General features: G+C 41.5%; 1 protein-coding gene across 1 annotated transcript in view; it reads left to right on the top strand.

Annotated features, from left to right (window-relative positions):
- ercc4 (excision repair cross-complementation group 4) overlaps positions 1 to 22,143 on the top strand; it is a 44,041-nt gene that overhangs the window by 8,115 nt on the left and 13,783 nt on the right. The window contains exons 3-7 of the mRNA XM_078418300.1: positions 1,854 to 2,049; positions 5,139 to 5,346; positions 11,262 to 11,442; positions 12,987 to 13,118; positions 20,867 to 20,977. Of these exons, the coding sequence (XP_078274426.1) occupies positions 1,854 to 2,049; positions 5,139 to 5,346; positions 11,262 to 11,442; positions 12,987 to 13,118; positions 20,867 to 20,977 (828 nt within the window). The remainder of the gene's footprint in view (positions 1 to 1,853; positions 2,050 to 5,138; positions 5,347 to 11,261; positions 11,443 to 12,986; positions 13,119 to 20,866; positions 20,978 to 22,143) is intronic.

Genomic DNA, 22,143 nt, shown 5'->3' with positions numbered 1-22,143 from the left:
TCACAGATATTCACTTTGCTTTGACATAAAATGCATTTACTAGAGGACTTGAGGTTTTGTAACCTCTTCCTAAGTTCTTTCATGTGTATACTTAGCTTCATCATGATCGTTGAAAACTAGACGGCTTCAGTATTCTTTATCAAAACTCTTCTATATTATTGATATATTTTTGCCAAGTAAAGCTTTAGAATTGCCATCTTGGGTGCAGCCTGTTTATTTAAACAAGTGTGTTCAGGGTTGGCTGAGAGGCTGCCAGCCTGCCTTAGGGTGAGTAAATGAATACTCTGCAAGTATTCACTGTTACGTCTTTGGTTCTGACATTTTGCAATAATCAACTAGCCACAGACAACCTCAACATCTTCAACCTCTCAGTTCAAATGTCCACTGTCCTCACTTATTTTAAAAAAAACATAATTTCAGTCGCCCAAGAAAGTAAAATAACCTGTTGCAACGACTACCACCCAGTATCTCTAACATCTACCAAAATGTTGTGGCTTGAAAGAATCATAATAGTAAGAATCATAACATCTGCGCCGGTCTCGTGGACAATCTAACTCCCTACAAATTGTGTACAGGGAAAATAGGTCTATGGTGGACACCATATCTCTTGCACTACATTTGGCTCTGGATCATCTCAACAATAAGAACAGCTATGTCTGGATGCTTATCACTATCAGCACCTCAGCTTTCAACACTGTACTGCCGAATAAGCTTATCCCTAAACCTTTTTTTTCATATAATGAGCTTCTATGTCCACCATTTGATCAGATACAACAATGATAACATTCAAAATAAAGTAAAGACAAAATGTTAACTTTACACCAGCAATGCATTGGCATTGCATCATCTGCCCATCATTATTTGAGAAGAAATATTCAAGCAATTCAAACAATGGATATCACTCCAAGGAAGAGAACAAAGATTATAACCTTGCATCAACATTGCTTGGTGTTACAGTGAGAGATTGCAAAGTTGGTAGGAGTGAGCCAAGCTTCTGTCTCCAGGATCGCCAAGCAAGTGTCCAGAACCGATCACTGTTGCTTAAGAGGATGGACAGGTGTGGCAGCAAAAGAAAGGCGACTGCAAGGGATGAGGCCTTGCTGATTCAGGGAAGTAAGAAGGAAAACAAGCTGTGCCCTGAAGAAAGATTTGGAGGCAGCAGGAGCCTCAATAATCTCGCGCACAGTGCAACGTGCCTTGCTGAAGGTGATCTTCAAAAAACAATTTCTAACTATTGCGATGAAGAGGCGGTGATAAAGTGCCACATTGACCAGTTTGTCAAATATCCTGAAAAGAAGATATTTTGGGGTTGTTTTAGCTGCAACTGTGTCGATCCACTGCACCCCGTTGATTGAATGGTGAGATCGCCGCAATCCATTGATGTATTGCAGAGAAGACTGGTGGTGGAAGTTGGCAAGGACTTTTCCAGATAAATCTGGAATATTCCAGCAAGACCTTTCACCGTGCCACACCTCAAAGATGGTGACCCAATTTTTCCAGCTTTTCTTGTAACTCGCCAGACCTCAATCCGATTGAGAATTTGTGGTCAATTATCAAGGAGAGACTGAAAGGAATGGACCATATCATGAGACAGAAACTCACTGAGGCCATAATTCATCTGTGAAAACATCGTTGTAAATTGTCAAAATCTGGTCGATTCCATGCCAAATCGTGTCAAGACTTGATAAAGAAATGTGGTAGACATATAACGTACTAAAGACATAATGGTGTGATGATAATGAATGAAAGGTATCCTCATGACATGTATTATAACTTGTTATACTCAAGTGTATGCTTGATGCAATTAATTTGCACAAGGATGTAAGTGCTGGATTATGTTTATGTCTCTGCAGGTATTTTGGTTTACAGAGCTCACAAAATCATTGATTCGTGTCAAGAAGCATTTATTCTTCGTCTGTATCGGCAGAAGAATAAACAGGGTTTTATCAAGGCTTTCACAGACGATGCAGTGGCCTTTAATCTTGGATTCTGTCGGGTGGAGCGAGTCATGCGAAACTTGTTTGTTCGTAAACTGTATCTCTGGCCGAGGTAGGCGCTATATGGGGAAACATCATAACCTGTATCACTAGCTGACAGCAATGATGTTCTCCTCTCAAAATCCTCTTACACTTGTTAATTTGTTAATTTGTAGGGTTCTTTGAGCTCCGTGTGTTTTCTTTTATTCAAGTGCTAATTTATTTTGGTTATTCCATCTAAATGAGAAAACAAGTTTCAAAAGGATTTTAGTTTATCTGTTGAGTGCAGTACTCCACTGTTTCGGGAGATTAAGGGCTAAATTATTTCCTTTTAATACGTGCTTGATGGCAATGTTTTGTTCCAAAATTATAGAAAATATGCTTATACCAGTATAAAGCTATTGAATCTAAAGTAAATACATCTGTGTAAATTTCATAAAAATCATTCATGGCAGTGCACAAATAAATATTGGATGCAAAAGATAAGTCCACTTGAAACTGAAGCATCTCAGCAATCTGGTCTCGACCTGAAACATCACCCATTCCTTCTCTCCAGAGATGCTGCCTGTCCCGCTGAGTTACTCCAGCTTTTTGTGTCTATGTTCAATCCAATGCCCTGTCAGGACATGCATTAGAACTAGACACCCCCTGAAGCAAACAGGTACCGTGGTAGACAAGTATTTTTACATACGTATTACAACATAAAAACAGCCATTTAGCCTGTCTGATCCAAGCAGCTTACCAAAGAGCACTCCTATCTATACTAGTCCCCTGTGATTTATTCTCTCATATGTTGTTCGACACCCTTTCCATCAGATTACATTAGAGGATAATTTATAATAGCCAATAATCCTATCATGCATCCTTGAAATGTGGAACGAAACTGAAGCACCCTGAGAAAACCAACACGTTAACAGCAAGGACGTACAAACTTCATACGGACAACACCTGGGGTCAGAATCATACATAGATTCCTGGAGCTAAAGAAACCTTGTGCGTCATTTGAGCTCAATGCACATGCCAGAGAACATCCATGCTTTAGTTTAGAAATACAGCGCAGAAAAAGGCCCTTTCGGCCCACCGGGTCCGCGCCAATCAGCGATTCCCGCACATTAACACTACCCACTAGGGACAATTTTTACATTTACCAAACCATTTAACCTACAAACCTGTATGTCTTTGGAGTGTGGGAGGAAACCGAAGACCTCGGAGATCACCCATGCAGGTCATGGGGAGAACGTACAAACTCCGTACAGACAGGACCCGTAGTCGGGATTGAACCTGGGTCTCCGGCACTGCATTCGCTGTAAGGCAGCAACTCTACCGCTGTGCCACCTTGACCGCCCTTTAACACATCACATGCACGAAATCACAGGCAACAAGTTTGTACCAGAATTCTCTTCTCCAATATGAAAATGGCTCAAAATTTGGGGAGCAAAGCATTAGATGGATTGGTTTCAACCCTGCTGTTTATTGGTACTAACACTGAAAGCAAAAAAATCAATCTGAGTTTCAAAGAAAGTTCAAGAATTCTGCAAAGCAAGTAAAAGTTGCTAATTTATGCAAAGTTCTGTTATTTCGCCAGCTTCAATCTGGCTGGCTGCTTCAGTGATATTAAATGCATCAAGACAAGAATTTTAATTGTTAAGGCAAATTATTTCAGCATGATTCCATGGGAAAGGTCTGTGATCCTCTCCACCTGACGCATGCCAGGTACAGAGAAAATAAGACAAAGTTGTGGAAGGCAATAATGCATTAATCGAGCGACATCTGGCCTTTTAATTCCTTGATCGTATAAGATTTTTAAGGGGTTGGACACGTGTTCCCAATGTTAGGGGAGTCCAGAACCAGGGGCCATAGTTTAAGAATAAGGGGTAGGCCATTTAGAACGGAGATGAGGAAAAAAAAATTCAGTCAGAGAGTTGTGAATCTGTGGAATTCTCTGCCTCAGAAGGCAGTGGAGGCCAATTCCCTGAATGCATTCAAGAGAGAGCTAGATAGAGCTCTTAAGGATAGCGGAGTCAGGAGGTATGGGGAGAAGGCAGGAACAGGGTACTGATTGAGAATGATCAGCCATGATCACATTGAATGGTGGTGCTGGCTCGAAGGGCCGAATGGCCTACTCCTGCACCTATTGACGATTGTCTATTGATCCTTTTGTAGCTCATCCCAGTTAGCAAAGAAAAACACTGACGCTTGTAAAACTGAACTGAAGAAGATAAATTGCTGCCAGTGCTTGGTATTAAGGCTGTGGTCTGGGTACCAACTAGGTTATTTGGATTCTGTAGTTTGTCTTTGAAATGGCTTGCTTTTTATTATAAATGCACTGCTGTATTATTTTGAGATCGGCCTGTACATATAATAAATATGTACAGACCTATACATTCTTGTTAAGGCCCTCAAGTGTCATTGATTTTGTGTAGTTAGTGCTCGTTATAATGAGGAACACATTAAAGCAGTACAGAAGTGTTTTTTTAATGGGAAGTATAGTGCCCTTCCACAAGAGCAGGTGTACCAGAGAGCATTGTCAGGTAAAATATTTCTCCAAATGGTTCTTACTTTGCTTTAGCCTTTAGACATTATCAAATAAATCTAATCTTTTCAACACTAAAAGGTATTAAGCATCTTAAAACTTTCTCAAATTCAAATCCAATTTACGTTTATCCAGATGACCAAATCAATTACTCTTACTTGGAGGTGAAAATATTTCATGTATGTAATTCATTATAATGCCATATAAATACTGAATGTCAACACTGATTCCGCGCTGACTTCCAGTACCAGAAATGCCAAACTGCTTTTAAAATAAATCGATCTTAATGTCAGCCTGTAATTTGGTCTCCAAGCTAAGCATTTTAACTACCATTATGATGGTAGTTAACTACCGGAGTGTGCATTCAAAGCTGAAATTGGTACATTTTCTAACCAAAAACCCATTTAAGGCTTTACAGCAGAGGAGATGAACAAATTGTTGAAATTATTTTAGCTTTGGTTAGATGCTAATGGAAGTTATTCATGAACTCTGAATGGTATTGTGGTATTGAGTAACTTTAGTTGTGTTGGAATATAATTGTTTTCAGATAGAACTACTTTTTTTGGGGGTCTATTTATTGAAAGACTACATGCTACATCTCTCATTGATATATCTCTCTATTCTATTAGGTTCCACATGGCAGTAAGCTCTTTCCTAGATAGACACAAACCTGAAGTAATAGAGCTGCATGTTTCACTCACTCCTCCCATGCTGGCTATCCAGACTGCCATTATGGATATAATGAATGCCTGCTTGAAAGAGCTTAAACACTACAACCCATCGCTGGATGTTGAGGATTTGTCTCTTGAAAATGCCGTTGGGAAGTCCTTTGAAAAGGTTTGTGATTTGGAATTTTGTTTTGAAGAATATATTTATGTCAGCGTTCTGTTCCTAAGCAAAGACTAAAGTCACAGCTTTGACAGACGATTTCATTGATCTATCCTTCGTGGAGTATGTTCAAAAGAGTTTTGTCCAATCTTTCTGCTGCACATTTTGAGTCAAACCTTTATTATATATCAGGTTCACCTTCACAAGTCCCTTTCATTGTTCTAAGTTTACTTTCACTGCTTAATACCATGTCCCGTGATAGTATAGCCTAAGGGTAAAAGCAATTAAATCGTTTGTTCTGTGAACCAGATATCAGAACTACTTTCACTTCTCAGATTTTCTAAAAAGCAGGCTGATCAACTCCTTAGTGAAACAAAGCCAAATCTAAATTAGCGAATTGTATCATTTACAATTATCAAATGTCTGTACTGACTCTTGTGTGACTTCACATAAATTTAGCCTCTCCTCCTGGAGAAAAAAATAACAGCACATAGTACACATTTAGAGGATGAGAGGGGATCTTATCGAAACATATAAGATTATTAAAGTGTTGGACAAGTTAGAGGCAGGAAACTTGTTCCCAATGTTGGGGGAGTCCAGAACCAGGGGCCACAGTTTACGAATAAGGGGTAGGCCATTTAGAACGGAGACGAGGAAAAACCTTTTCACTCAGAGTTGTGAATCTGTGGAATTCTCTGCCTCAGAAGGCAGTCTCGAGGCCAATTCTCTGAATGCATTCAAGAGAGAGCTAGATAGAGCTCTTAAGGATAGCGGAGTCAGGGGGTATGGGGAGAAGGCAGGAACGGGGTACTAATTGAGAATGATCAGCCATGATCATATTGAATGATGGTGCTGGCTAGAAGGGCCGAATGGCCTACTCCCACACCTATTGTCTATTGTCCATTACTGGGCTAAAACTCACCTTGCTCATCAGTCAGTCCTTTGATCCTCATTGGCTCCTTTCCAAAACGTTGAATTGACTGGTCAATCTGTCTCCCTTCTTCCTTGGCCAAGAGTAAAATCCAGCAGTTGATTTCTGTTCCTTACCTTAACCAATGCTTAACCAATAATCAATTAAACTTTCTAAAACTGAAAATCGTTGTGCTGTTTAGAAAGCAACGTTACATAAATTGTAAATATTGTAAACACTCATTTGGTCCTGTAACATCTCTGGAACTCTCTCTGCAGATGCTACATGAAACATTTTACATTTTCATTTAAACTTTCAGCATGTACAGTTTCTTTCTTTTCAGGTATTGTTTAAATTGGTTCATCAATCTTAAATGCACATATGTCTGCCTTATTCAAATCATTTAATTCTCTTAGATTAAAATTTAACTTGGATTAGAAGTAACGATTTATTATGAATCATGCTACATTCTTTCCTTGGTAAAATATTCAGAAATCCTGTCTGTGATCCATCTAACATTTTAGATTATGCTACATCAAAGAGCTCTCCTGAGAGGCACAACTATGTTCTGTAATGTGACAATCAAAGTTGTCTCAAACTTTAAAGTAATGTGTCGCTATATGGTTGGAAAGACTGAAGTACATGAATACATGAATATGAAACACCTGTGTGGCAAAGAAAGAACATTCATCAAACTACACTCAAGTTGTCTGAAGGGAGATTTTCTTTTGGGAAAATAACCTATTGCAGTGCAGGTCCATTGTGAATTATCTTTTAAATAGAAGAACAGTGATATCTGAAATAAGCCATTTAGTTTTGTCCATGAGATCTATAATACCCAAAAGTAAACAAAAATGCCAGTACCATTTAGTAGGCTGAACCTATCACACTGTCCATGAACAAACCAGGAGAATATTCTCAAAGGCTAGATTATAGTCATAAAGATCTATGCAAAAGAAAATTGCATGGAGAGCAAAATGGATGACTGAGCACACAACAAATTAAATTTAGAAAGGCTAAGGGAGTTATGATCATTATTATCTGGCCATTTTTAGTTTCTACTAGACCAAGTGGACCCGTTGAGCCCAAACCTCTCCTGCATTGGTGCCGCACCCCCCCCCCCCCCTCCCACTCCCCCCCACTCCCTCCTCCCCCTACTCCCACTCCCTCCTCCCCCTACTCCCTCCCCCCTCTCCCTCCCTCCCCCCTCCCCTCTCCGGTTCCCTCTCCCCATCTCCCCTCCCCCACCTCCCTCCCTCCCTCTCCCCTTCCCACCCTCCCTCCCCTCGCCCTCCCTCCCCCAGCCCGTCCTTCCCTCCCCCGCTCCACATCCCCCCACCCCCTCATCCCTCTCCTCTTCCCCCCTCCGTCCCCCCTCCCCAACAGAGGTTGAGTAGCAAAGCACCTCCCGGCCCGGGAGACCGCCATTGGTGGAGCGTGGGGGGGGGGGGGGGGGGGAAGGAAGAGTCCTGTCCTGTCCCGGTGCGGGGATGTTCAGTGTGGTGGGTAGACGGCAGCGGTGGTGGCAGCTCTCCCACTGTTGCTATGCCAAAGCCGAGGGACTCTGGGCGGCGTGGGGAAGACGCTGAGCCGGCGGGGGGACGGGGGAGCCGAGGGCAGGCCCAGTGCCACCAACACCCGGCCTCACCGCTGCTGTTGCTGCTGCCGCCTTTCCTCTTGGCCCACCTCAGGCTCACAATTACCCGGTCACGTCCAGGCCCAGGCTCCGGCTGCTTCCCCCGGCACCAGGAGCCGGCAAATCCGCCCCCAAGAGGCAGGTGGCCAAGCCCTGCTCGTGCCTGAGATCAATGGGCCCCAACTGTTCGGGCGCCGACGCGTTTTTCTGCGCACACGTGGATGCGGTGGCCATGTTACATAAGTACCAGATCAATGCGGCCCCAACTACGCATGCGTGGTTTTTAAAACTTTAAAATGTAAATAACTTTAAAAATATAACACCAATTTGAATGAAACTTCATCCATAGCATCACAGGATGGTGGTGAGTAAGGTGGGCCTAAAATTGTTGCGCTGTTGTGTACCTTTTTGGCTGTAGTTGGGGAACAAACAAACAAACCAACAAGATGAGAGTTTGAGTATATATGTATTTTTACAATACAGGAGAGATTTTGAGGAACAAGATTATTATTCAGGTTTTTACACCAATGCACTGTTCTTTTTATTTTTTATTTTTTTATTTTTGAAAAGCATATGTACAGATAGAAATAAAAGACAAATTTGTTACAAAGTTCTTACATAGCTTCAATTTTAAAATTTTTAAAGAGAAAAATAAAAAATAAAGAGGAAAGAAAAAAAAACTATTGGGAAGAGAGAATTATTTTTTTTTAAATTAAAAAAGGTATAACTATAAAAATTAAAGGGGGTAGATCCAGGAGACAATAACCACAGTTGTACATCCAACCCTAAACTCAAGTTTCAACCTTTAATTTTAAATTTTAATTTTAGTCCTGTGTCAAACCCATTTACTTTTCTAAAAATTCAATAAATGGAGACCATATTTTAGAAAATAAATCAGGTTTGTCAATTAAGGCAAATCTTATTTTTTCCAAATGCAGGGTCTCTGTCATTTCCGTAGTCCACATTTTAATTGTGGGGGTTATTGTTTTTTTCCAAAATTTAAGTATTAATTTTTTCGCAGTTATTAAACTGTAATCAAGAAAATGTACCTGACTTGTTGTAAAGTTTGTAGTATGTTCTGATAATCCTAATATAATTAATTTTGGATCCATATCCAATTGCTTGCACTGTTCTTAACAAAATTCTGCCTAACATGTGAAACCTTGTAAATAACAGATATAAATTAGATAACTTCAAGACCGAAAGTCAAAAACTTTTTTCATGACAGACAAATTTTCATCGTTTTACCACCATTTTGGACACCAAAAATGTGACATAAAAACTCTGCCACATTTAGTCATGAATATTTAATTCATAAATAAACTTCATATGGCCCCTCATACATATACGTTTTGATAATGATCTAGGGAAATATCTTCATTAATACCAGGAGAAAAATAGAGTAACATGTCAGGTGTTCCGCCTGGCGAAGATCCGGTAACGGCCGTTGTGCTTGGTGTGCATTGTCACAACGACCGTTATCAGGGTCGGTACCTCCTTAAGTTAAACCACGGAGGCTCCAAACCTCTACCGCTTTTCACAAACCCCAATGAGGTATCCTATGGTAGTAGTGATTGTGGGGTGAGTTAATTTTGTTTTCTTATATTCAAATTTAATATGTCAAAAACATCGTGGTGTCAAAAACACAACGACCATTTATGATATATTTTCTTGACTTTTTAAAGTCAATAAAAAAATTTGGGGGGCATAAATTGGTCTGAGAAACTGAGCCAATCTTTAGTTTGGCAACACACTGTCTCTTGTTTACCTTTTGTACGGACCAAGTCGATAACTTCATTCCTTCGTGTCAACTTCCGGAAGCTTTACAACGACCGTGACAGAGACAAAAAACATCAGACCCATGTCAGCTACAAAGCTGTTACAGTGTCTGTGTGAATACTGTGAATACTGTGTGAATATAAATTTCTCCTGCCGTCCCTGAACATGAAATGCCTTCAAGTAGGTCACAACAACAGTCTGAAGAACAAGGTGTTTTTATTATATGTATGTATCAAATACGACTTGGTAATTTATTTTAGACTTTTCTTCAGACTGAAGAAGGGTCTCAACTCTGAACAGAGCCACACACCTACCCACGCTCTGCAGAGATGCTGCCCGACCTGCCGAGCCAGTCCAGCACTCTGTGAAACATCACCTACCCACGCTCTCCAGAGACGCTGCCCGACCTGCCGAGCCACTCCAGCACTCTGTGAAACATCCATGTTCTCCATAGATGCTGCCTGAGCCGCTGAGTTACTCCAGCACTCTGTGAAACATCACCTATCCATGTTTGCTAGAGATGCTGCCAGACCCATTAAGTTACTCCAGCACTCTGAAACGTCACCTATCCATGTTTATAAATTTCAGGGCACCATGATGTTTGGGTCACATGGCTTCACAGGCCTTTGTAATTGCTCAGGTGTGTTTAATTTCCCCCTTAATGCAGGTATACGAGAGCGCTCAGCACTTAGTCTTTCCTCCAGTCTTTCCATCACCTTTGCTGTTTATCAACATGAGGACCAAAGTTGTGTCAATGAAATTTGTCTTTATTTACAAATGAAGCCAAAGATACAATGTATTATAACGTATGTTTTTCTTATGTAACACGCGTCACGGTGTCCACTCAGATGGATGCAGTATTCTACTACATGATAATAGACAATAGGTGCAGGAGTAGGCCATTCGGCCCTTCGAGCCAGCACCGCCATTTAATGTGATCATGGCTGATCATTCTCAATCAGTACCCTGTTCCTGCCTTCTCCCCATACCCCCTGACTCCACTATCCTTAAGAGCTCTATCCAGCTCTCTCTTGAATGCATTCAGAGAACTGGCCTCCACTGCCTTCTGAGGCAGAGAATTCCACAGATTCACAACTCTCTGACTGAAAAAGTTTTTCCTCATCTCCGTTCAAAATTGCCTACCCCTTATTCTTAAACTGTGACCCCTTGTTCTGGACTCCCCCAACATTGGTCCCCCAACATGATCAGGTGAATGAAGTGGAAACGGTGTTTGCAATGTTATTGTTCCGTGTGGTATTCATAAACATAGAAAGGAATAAGAAATACGTGCACTTGCTGTGCCAACCAGGCCACTGGACATCAGACGACAACCGTTACACAAAATGTATTTGTGTACTCCGATGGCATTTTCGGAAACGCCCTCAATAAGCGATCTTTTCTTATATTTTTTGTTGATACTATTTTAGTCATGAACTCAATAAAGTGCTTGTCAACTTTTTTGAAGGAATTTGAAATTTGACCCCCTATGTCACATTATTGTGTGCCAGTATTGTAAAATACACATATAGTTTGCTGAGGTAAAATAAGGGTAACAAATACTTCTGCTTTTTTAACAACATCCTTTCTCCTATTTCACAGGCAGTGCGTTACTATTTGGATCCAGTCTGGCACCAGCTCGGTGCAAAAACCAAGTCCTTGGTACAGGATTTGAAGATTCTCCGTACCCTATTGCAGTATTTAACCCAATACGACTGTGTTACCTTTCTCAATCTATTAGAATCTCTTCGAGCCACTGAGAAAGCCTTTGGCCAGAATTCAGGTAATTGTGAAATTAGTTTTGAAAATTCTACTGCTGGGTTCATTATTGAGGAAATATATCTTGACCATCCAACGATTATTGAGTCATAGAGTGATACAGTGTGGAAACAGGCCCTTTGGCCCAACTTGCCCACACCGGCCAACAATGTCCCAGCTACACTAGTCCCACCTGCCTGCATTTGGTCCATATCCCTCCAAACCTGTCCTCTCCATGTACCTGTCTAACTGTTTCTTAAATGTCTTAACATTTCAGGTCTTGGACCCTTCATCACACTCCCACTTTGGCAGTTTGACAATATATTTAGACAAAATCTAGAAATGTTTAGGTTTGTTGTGGTCACGTGTACTGAGACACAGTAAAAAGCTTTGTTTTGCATGTTCTGTCAAATCAGATACTGTACATAGATACAATCAAGCTGAGCTGAAGTACAGTAGGTAGAGCAAAGGAAAAGATATAAAGTGCGGAATATAGTTCTCCGTATTGTAGCACAACAGTTCCAAAGACAAAGTCCAATGTCCTCGATGGGAGAGAGGTGAATTGAATGGCTTCTGGAAGAGCCTGATAACAGAGGGGAGGATGGTGTAGCTTTCATGCTTTAAAAAAAAACTTTTGCCTGCAGAAATTATCGAGTTTTATCATTGAAAAAACTAAGAAGGGTCTCGACCCGAAACGTCACCCATTCCTTCTCTCCTGGGATGCTGCCTAACCCACTGAGTTACTCCAGTATTTTGTGTCTACCAGCTGGTTCAAGATGTATTTTGGACTAATCAGTTCTTAGCGGGTTGAGAGGGGAGATATCTGCAAAATAGCTGTTGTTTCTCCCAGCTGTCTTAGTTGTTCTGAGAATTTGAGGTGATAATAACTGATATTAGCATTGTGCTGCCAGACTGATCATCTCACTTCTTGTTAAGTTATATTTCAGTCACGTCAAATGCTTTGGGAGAGTTTTGCTGACATGAACATTTTAAAATGTATTTAACCAAAACATTGAGCATTGTGAAAAAGCGATCAAACTTGGCAGTAGTAAAACATGACCTTAAGAAAAACAGCTGAATCAGCATTAGCACTGCTGAAGCTAATAGGGAAAATACCCTGGGATGACAGGTTGCTGTAATTAAGGTATTATTTGAATGTTTTGCTGCCATGCTTCCTGCTTCTCTCGATATTGCTACCAGCAACATATCTAATGCACGGCCAGATGGCACCTTAGCTGCTGTTGCAGAAATCCCCAGTTGTAGCTGTTGGAGCTGGCAGTGTGCAAGTTGGGGGCTGTACTGGCTGACAGCCTTCGGCAGAATATGAAAAACAAAAACTGAAAATGCTGGTAAGATACAGCATCCGTGGCAAGAAAATCATTTCAAATTGATGACTTTGCATTCCGACCTATTCTGGGGAAAATTATTGACTTGAAATGTCAACTCTGTACCTTCCTACACAAATGCCTCACAGCCTTTTGAGCATCTCCAGCGGTCTCTGCTTCTATTTAGGATTGACAGAATCTCCTGTTTTAGTGCTCTTCAATATCTATTATGATGTGCTTACAGGGTGGTTATTCCTGGATGCCAGCAATATCATGTTTGTGAATGCTCGCGCGAGGGTTTACAGGTGTCCTCAGGCAAAACTCAAAACCTCAAAGAATGTGGCAAAATCTACAGCAAAAGAAACAGACCAGACAGGTGTGTAAGTTACATCTCTACTATAATAAGGACTGCAATGAACTGGAGCTCTTTTATCTGACGTTTGAGTAGTTTTGTATGTTTCCAGAATTAATATTTAGTTGTTGCAATTAGTAAAGTTAACCTGCTGAACTGAGAAAGCTTATCTTTATTTTCCAGTAATGTTTTTTCATGTTCTGAATACCATCCTCACTGTGTGATGGCCAGAACAAAGGAGGCACTGCATTAACAAATCGACCATGCTGCTCATGTACCTGCAATCCAGTTAGCAAAGGTTCAAACCTCTCTTTCACAGTTGTCCACACTTCAATGTTAGATAATAATCCCTCAGAAGAAACTGAAGTAAATCAAGTTATCTTTTGAGGAGCAGGACAATACACCTGGATACGATATTTACAAGACAATAGGAGTAGGAGTAAGCCAAATCTTCACGCCTGCATGGCTATTTATCTTGATTACGGCCCAAGCCTCTTCTGTGCTGGTTCTACGTAGCACTCAATTCTCTTTCATTTTTTATTTGCTTATTCTTTAAATTGAACATTGATCTCAGCTCCACTGCACTCTGTAGATAATTGCAAAGATTTACCATCCACTGAGAAGACCTAGAGTCACAGAGCATGGCAACAGGCCATTTGGCCCACAGTGTAGATACTGACCAATCTGCACCCATCCCATCTTCCAGCATTGAATCATGGAGTCATACAGCACTGGCCCAACTTGACCGTGCTGGCAAAGATGCCCCATCTACATTTGTTCCATTTACCCAAGATTTGCCCATATTTCTGCACTTGGCTCATAATCTATGCCTAGACAATTCAAGTGTTCATGTGGACACCTTGTAAATGCTGTCAGTGACTTTGCTTACACCACTTCTTCAGGTAGTGCATTCTACGTACTCTCCACTCTCTGTGAGAAAGGTCCCCCTCTAGATCCACTCGACATCTCTTCACAAATACTCTAAATCTATGTCCTCTGCCATGTGGAAATGTTTCTGTAGTATACCCCATCCATTCCCCTCATTATTCTATGGACACTAATCATGGCCCCTCTGATTTGAGTATAGGAGCAAGGAGGTCCTACTGCAGTTGTTCAGGGCCCTGGTGAGACCGCACCTGGAGTATTGTGTGCAGTTTTGGTCTCCTAATTTGAGGAAGGACATTCTTGCTATTGAGGGAGTGCAGCATAGGTTCACCAGCTTAATTCCCGGGATGGCGGGACTGACATATGATGAAAGAATGGATCGACTGGGCTTATATTCGCTGGAATTTAAAAGGATGAGAGGGAATCTTATAGAAACATGTAAAATTATTAAGGGATAGGACAGGCTAGATGCAGGAAAAATGTTCCCGATGTTGGGGGAGTCCAGAATCAGGGGTCACAGTTTAAGAATTAGGCCGTTTAGGGCTGAGATGAGGAAGGACTTTTTCACCCAGAGAGTTGGGAATCTGTGGAATTCTCTGCCGCAGAAGGCAGTGGAGGCCAATTCACTGGATGTTTTCAAGAGAGAGTTAGATTTAGCTCTTAGGGCTAACGGAATCAAGGGATATGGGGAAAAAGCAGGAACAGAGTACTGATTTTGGATGATCAGCCATGATCATATTGAATTGCGGTGCTGGCTCGAAGGGCCGAATGGCCTACTCCTGCACCTATTTTCTATGTTTCTATGACCCACCCCCACTCCAGGGAAAACAGGCCTAGCCTCTCTATTTTCCTCATGGCTGAAATGTTCCATTCCAGGGAACCTGCTGGTGAATTTCCCTGCACTATCACATCTTCTAAAGGTTTGGTAATCAGTGTACTTCGATATTCAAGCTGGGCAAGTGTGCAGATTTGACCATATCACCCCCCCCCCCCCCCCCCCCAACTACAATATCTAGAAGAAAAGACTGTGTAGGCAGGAACTGCAGATGCTGGTTTAAGACGTATAGGTATGTAGGTTAATTGGTTAATAGGTTAATTGGCTGGGTAAATGTAAAAATTGTCCCTAGTGGGTGTAGGATAGTGTTGATGTACGGGGATCACTGGGCGGCACGGACTTGGAGGGCCGAAAAGGCCTGTTTCCGGCTGTAGATATATGATATGATATGATAAGATAGACACAAAAAGATGGAGTAACTCAGCAGGACAGGCAGCATCTCTGGAGGGAAAGAATGGGTGACATTTCAGGTCGAGACCCTTCTTCAGACTGAAAATCACGGGAAAGGGAAACGAGATACAGACGATGATATAGAGAGATATAGAACAATGAATGAAGGATATTCAAAAAAGTAACCATGATAAAGGAAATAGGCCATTGTTAGCTGTTTGTTGGGTGAGAACGAGAAGCAGCTAACAGCTAACAATGACCTGTTTTCTTTATCATCGTTAATGTTTTGCATATCTTTCATTCATTATTCTATATCTCTCAACATCGTCTATATCTCTCATTTCCCTTTCCCGTAACTTTCAGTCTGAAGAAGGGTCTCGACCCGAAACGTCACCCATTCCTTCTCTCCAGACTGCCTGTCCCGCTGAGTTACTCCAACTTTTTGTGTTTAGAAGGAAAGACTGTTTTGTTAGTTCATGATTCTTGGTAGGTCCTGCCTATTACAGCCACCAAACTGAACATTGAAGTGTGAATTACAAAAAAAGATACAATGTGCTGGAGTAATTCAATGCGTCAGCCAGCATCACTTGTGAACATGGATAGGTGACATTTTCGATCAGGACTCTTCTTCAGACTGATTCTGCTGGTAGGGGTTAAAAGTTGGAAAAGAGGCAGGACAGGACAAAGCCTGGTGAGTGATGGGTGGATACAGGTGAGGGGGGTTGATTTGAGAGACAGGTGGTTGGGCAGAAGCCAGAGATAAAAAGACAAAAGGTGTGAGATAACTATATGTAGATTTCTTTGAAAAGACTTGGCTTTCCATTCAGGACAAACAAAAGCAAATGCGTTGTTGACCTACAGGAGAGCTGGTTAGTACATGGCAAAGATACTAGAGGAGCAAGATTGACCACTCGACCCTAAAAACTGAAGTATGTCATGACGCCATTTTAGTAGGCAGAAACTTGCAGAAACATTTAAAAGGAAAAATAACTAAAATCTGTGAATTGATAGATGAGATATATTCTGCATTTTAACGGTATCATCACATATACTGTTCCCCCAAAACACTGATTACACTGCGAGAGGCATAACGAACGGCGGGTTCTGCCTACTAAAATGGCAGACGTTACGCTCCTTTGCGTACTACAGTTCAGTATAAGCGACTTCAAGGAGTGGTCCATCTTGTTCCCCCGGTATCTTTGGTACTCGGCCTTCTCCCTCTAGAGTATGCAGGTGAAAGAACCTCGGTTCATTACAGGCCCGACGGATGAGGCCTGCTCTCACTGCAGTTTCAAGGCCGTATGGCTCCGTTCTGCATGGGCTTCCTAGAGAAGATTGACCACATGGGAAAATAGCTTCCACTGGTTAATGATATGGCCAGGGATTATTCCACAGAGCCCTTGTCTAACTCACCATTATCCTGTTTTTGGTTGGATTTTGGGTCGACTCCAAAAGGGAAGCCAGCTCCAAAAAATAATTCAGCAAGTCTCTCGTTAAATTTGTCCAGTGGGCTTAGCTATTCGTTGGTATTATTCACTTAAAATTTGAGGAAGACCATAACAAAAAAAAATCTATTCCCAAATAAAGAAGCACTCATAAAAATATTTGATTTGATTTGTTTTTTCAGGGACCATTCAAGGGCACATATTATCCTATCAGGCTTTTGTTCTGTTTTATTCCTTCAGCAGTTTTGCAATTATAAATGGTGGAAGTCTCTGCGACACACAGAGTGCTGGAAGACACTAATCTAATGAGGACCAGATCTCGGGCATTAAAGTCTAGCGATGCAGGCTCACACAGGAAGTTCAGGTACAACGTCAATAAGGCCATCAGAAAGGCAAAGAGACAATATTGTTCTAAACTGGAGGATGAAACAGAATTTCAGCAGCTGGAGCAGGATACACTTGCTTTGGTAGGAAGAATATTGACGTACATTCTCAGGCCACCATAGCCCCCGATGACATAACCAAAAAGATTCACATGGGCAAAGCTTGTTTTCATTGTCTACGTGGACTTGAGCAAGGCATTTGGTAAGGTTGTGCATGGTATGCTGCTCTGGAAACTTGGATCGCATGAGATCCAGGGAGAGCTTGCTGGCTGGGTAGAGAATTGGCTTCATGGAAGGAAGGATGGTGGAAATTGTTATGTGGACTGGAGGCCTGTGTCTAGTGGGTGCCTCAGAGATGGGTGCTGGGCTCATTGCTGCTTGTGATTTCTACCAACGATTTGGATGAGAATGTGCAAGGCATGATTAGTAAGGTTGCAGATGACATTAAAGTGGGTGGTATTATAGATACTGAAGATTGTTATCCAATATTATAGCAGGATCTTTATCAGCTGGACAAGTGATAAGAGGAATGGCTGATGGAGTTTAATGTTGAGAAGTGCGAGATGTGCGATTTTGGGAAATCAACCCAGGACTAGACTTTCACAGAGAATGGCAGGGCCCTGGAGAGCATTATGGAGCAGAGGAGTCTAAGAGTGTAGGTACATAGTTCCATGAAAATGATGTAACAGATGTACAGGTTTGTCAAGAAGGCTTTCAGTACATTGGCCTTCATCAGTCAGGTATCGAGTATAGAAGTAAAAAGAGTATACAAGACATTGATGATGCCACACTTAGAACATTCTGTTCAGTATTGATCACTCTGCTACAGGAAGGATGTTGTTATGCTGGAAGGACTGCAGAGAAGATTTACAAGATGTTGGCAAGACTTGAGGGTCTGAGCTACAGGGAGAGGGTAGGCAGGCTAGGACTTTATTCCTTGGAATACAGGAGGCTAAGGGGTGATCTTATAAAGGCGTATAAGATCATGAGCGGAATAGATGGGGTGAATGAACAGTCTTTTACCCAGAGTAAGGGAATAAGGGGAAAGATTTACTAGGAAACTGAGAAACATTTTTTTTCACACAGAGGGTGGTGGGAATCTGGAACAAACTAAGTCATAAGGGATAGGAGTAGAATTAGGCCATTTGCCCATCATCCACTCTGCCATTCAATCATAGCTGATCTATCTCTCCCTCCTAACCCCATAACCTCTGACACCTGTACTAATCAAGAATCTATCTATCTCTGACTTAAAAATATCCACTGACTTGGCCTCCACAGCCTTCTGTGGCAAAGAATTCCACAAATTCACAGAGAAGGTAGTTGCGGCAGGTACTATAACAACATTTAATAAACATTTTGACAGGTACGTGGATAGGAAAGGTTTAGAGATATGGGCCAAACATAGGCAGGTGGGACTAACGTAGATGGGGCATCTTGGTCGGCATGGGCAAGTGGGCCGAAGGGCTTGTTCACATGCTGTATGACTTTGTGACATGGTAATCTTTGTCACCAAGGCCGCGTCAAAAGATCCTTCAAGAGGGTGAACCCCCACGAGGCATCCAGCCCTGATGGGTACTGGCCTGTTCTTAAAACCTGCGAGGACCAACTGGCTGAAATGTTTGCATACACCTTTAATCTTTCATTTATATGGAACTAGGTTGTTATCACCTGCTTTAAAAGAGTAAGTTGACAGGCAGTAATAGACAATAGGTGCAGGAGGAGGCCATTCGGCCCTTCGAGCCAGCACTGCCATTCAATGTGATCATGGCTGATCATTCTCAATCAGTACCCCATTCCTGCCTTCTCCCCATATCCCCTGACGGGGATGTACGGGGATCGCTGGGCGGCACGGACTTGGTGGGCCGAAAGGGCCTGTTTCCGGCTGTATATATATGATATGATATGATATGACTCTGCTATCCTTAAGAGCTCTATCTGGCTCTCTCTTGAATGCATTCAGAGAATTGGCCTCCACTGCCTTCTGAGGCAGAGAATTCCACAGATTCACAACTCTCTGAGTGAAAAAGGTTTTCCTCATCTCAGTTCTAAATGACCTACCCCTTATTCTTAAACTGTGGCCCCTTGTTCTGGACTCCCCCAACATTGGGAACATGTTTCCTGCCTCTAACGTGTCCAACCCCTTAATAATCTTATACATTTCGATAAGATCTCCTCTCATCCTTCTAAATTCCAGTGTATACAAGCCTAGTCGCTCCAGTCTTTCAACATATGACAGTCCCGCCATTCCGGGAATTAACCTAGTAAACCTACGTTGCACGCCCTCAATAGCAAGAATGGCTGTTGTCCTGTGGCACTGACGTCTGTGCTGATGAAGTAAACTGACAGGTAGGTTATGATGCATGTCAACTACCTTAGGCAGGACCTGGAGCCACTACAATTTGCTTGCTGCCACAATAAATCAACGGTCACGTGGACAATAAGAACACGTGCATCAGGCTGTTCTTCATTGACTGCAGTTCAGAGTGCAATACCATCATCGCCACCAGACTTACTATCAAACTCGGAGAACTGGGTCTCTGCTCATCCCTATGTAACTGAATACTTGACTTCCTCAATGGCAAACTACAATCAGTACAAATTGGCACCAGCACTTCCTCCTTGATAATCATCCACACTCAAGCCCTCAAGGCCCCTTCTCTACACTCTTTATACTCATAGATGTATAGCTAGACACAATTCCAAAGTCATCTTTAAATCCGCCTACGATACCACTGTTGTTGGACAAATAACTGGTAATGACCAGTAAGAGTGTAGCAGGGAGATTGAAAATCTGATTGAATCATGCCAGACCAGTAATCTTGTTCTCAACGTCAGCAAAGCCAATTGTTAACTTTAATTCGGGAATGTCAAGGATCCATGACAATGTTTTCATTGACAAGATGGTGGTGAAGAGAGTCAATAGCTTCGAGTTCGGTGGTGTGAATATCTCTAAAGTTCTGTCCTAGGACCAGCACATTGATTCAATCACAAAGCCCATCAAAGCCTCTACTGAGGAAATAAAGTATTCCTATACATAATCACAATCGTAGATTATGAGCATAAAATGCAGTAGTCCACTGAGACACTACACAAGAGTCCAAGTTGCTTGACATGCAGCTGGCCATAAAGGCCCGTTGCCCTGGCGGCGTTAGACAATAGACAATAGGTGCAGGAGGAGGCCATTCGGCCCTTCGAGCCAGCACCGCCATTCAATGTGATCATGGCTGATCATTCACAATCAGTACCCGGTTCCTGCCTTCTCCCCATACCCCCTGACTCCGCTATCCTTAAGAGCTCTATCTAGCTCTCTCTTGAATGCAATGCGTTAGTGTATGATTCATCAAATGGACAAAATTATTTGACTTGGCAGTCAGATACAAGTCTTTCCTTCTGTTGGTATCAGACTGAAGGAAAGAGGAAGCTTTTGTATATTTCAAAACAAATGAAAATATTTTCAGAGAAATAAAAATTGAAGCCACCGATAACTTCAACCTCTTATGGATGTGCAATTATGTCAGTGTCACTTTTGTCTGTAAAATAGAAGATTGTGGATTCTGGTGTCCGATGCTGTTCCGAAGAAGTGAAATACCATCTCGCAAATAAGATCTTAAACGTGGGTCTACACTTAGCTGGATATAAAATGTTTAGTGGCACTATTTTAAAGAATAGCATGGGATCTTCTGTACTGTGGGCAATATTTAATCCTTCTTAACATTAAAAAAAATAGATGAACTGATCATTAGCACATTACGAGGCTGAAAATACTTTGCTTGTCGAAAACGTGGATTTGTGAAAACTGCAGTCTAAATGCCTGCTGTGTACTTTCTCTAGAAGAAAAGAAGGAACTTGTCCTGGAGATGAATCCGAAGTGGGAAGCATTGAGTGAAGTACTAACTGAGATAAAAAGAGAAAATGAACCCAGTGAGGAACTGACTGACTCTGGTGAGCTGAACAAACAGCTGCGGAAATCGAATGCCTTTTTTAAAATGTGTCTATCTCCAGAAAGTATGCTTTGTCACTGATTGTGTAAATCCCATTAGAAGAACAAGTTCAGAAGATGGCGCTTCTGCATCACAACTTTTATAGCTTTGGGGGACAGCTGGGGCTGGGGTGGAACGTGAAATTGTACTTGAAATGTTGTTGAATATTGGATATATGGGTTGGGGTGCTGTTTAAATGACAGATTTTCCATTTTATTGCATGTGAGATTTGGGCAGTTTGAAAGCTTGTTGATGGATGATGCCAATGATTATTGCATAAAAATGCACAACCCATGCTCCCAGATGGGCACGGGGCCAAGTTGTTCAAACTATGCGGCTCAACAGTGAAGCCATTACATTATGTCTTGGGGCAATCCATGTTAGTACGAATGATTAACACTTTAACATTTTATAGGAATGTAAAAAGAGAAATATCCATTTCCAGTAACTCAACCATTAAAAGCTCCATAAAATGTAAGCATATGTAGAAGTGGAGTATAAGTAGGCAGATGTTATGTTAAGGCTTCAGTTCTAATGTCACACTTACAGTTTGGTGTTCAGTTGGGTATCCAGGCCTCAAAACCTATTGTCTTTACCAATGGAAGAGTAAAAGAATTAATAATCAATGTAAAACGGCTGAAGAAATACAAAGTTAGAAATACAGATGAAGGCAATCATCGAGTCATCGCCTATGTTTTTTACCTGCCTGCAGAAGCTTACATTTTGCAATTGAGAACGTAGATGATCAAGCGTACAGGTCATCAGATTACACAAAGGCTTACATCGTCTACATTATATCATCCAGATTACGTAAGCCTTTACATCTAAGCTCAATTAACCTTGATGATGTAAATCCAGATGTAGCTCAAAAACAATAGCGAAACAAGGACAAATGAAAATTAATGGAATGTGAAATTTGAAGAGATATCAAGAAAGCGTAATGGTAAATATTTGGAAATATCTATAAATTACATGAGAGTGAATTTGGTCTCAAGTCTTAACGATATTTTATGTTATTAATTTGTAATACCTAAAAGTGACAATCTTATCACTTTCACCGCTGGCTGCACTAAATAATATTTTCTATACACAGGAACGAGTTCTAATCACATCTTTCTAAAACACACA

This window comes from Rhinoraja longicauda, chromosome 21 (assembly GCF_053455715.1).
Source record: "Rhinoraja longicauda isolate Sanriku21f chromosome 21, sRhiLon1.1, whole genome shotgun sequence".
Taxonomy (NCBI): domain Eukaryota; kingdom Metazoa; phylum Chordata; class Chondrichthyes; order Rajiformes; family Arhynchobatidae; genus Rhinoraja; species Rhinoraja longicauda.
The sequence above is the reverse complement of the archived record's forward strand: the minus strand, read 5'-3'. Positions and strand labels throughout refer to the sequence as shown.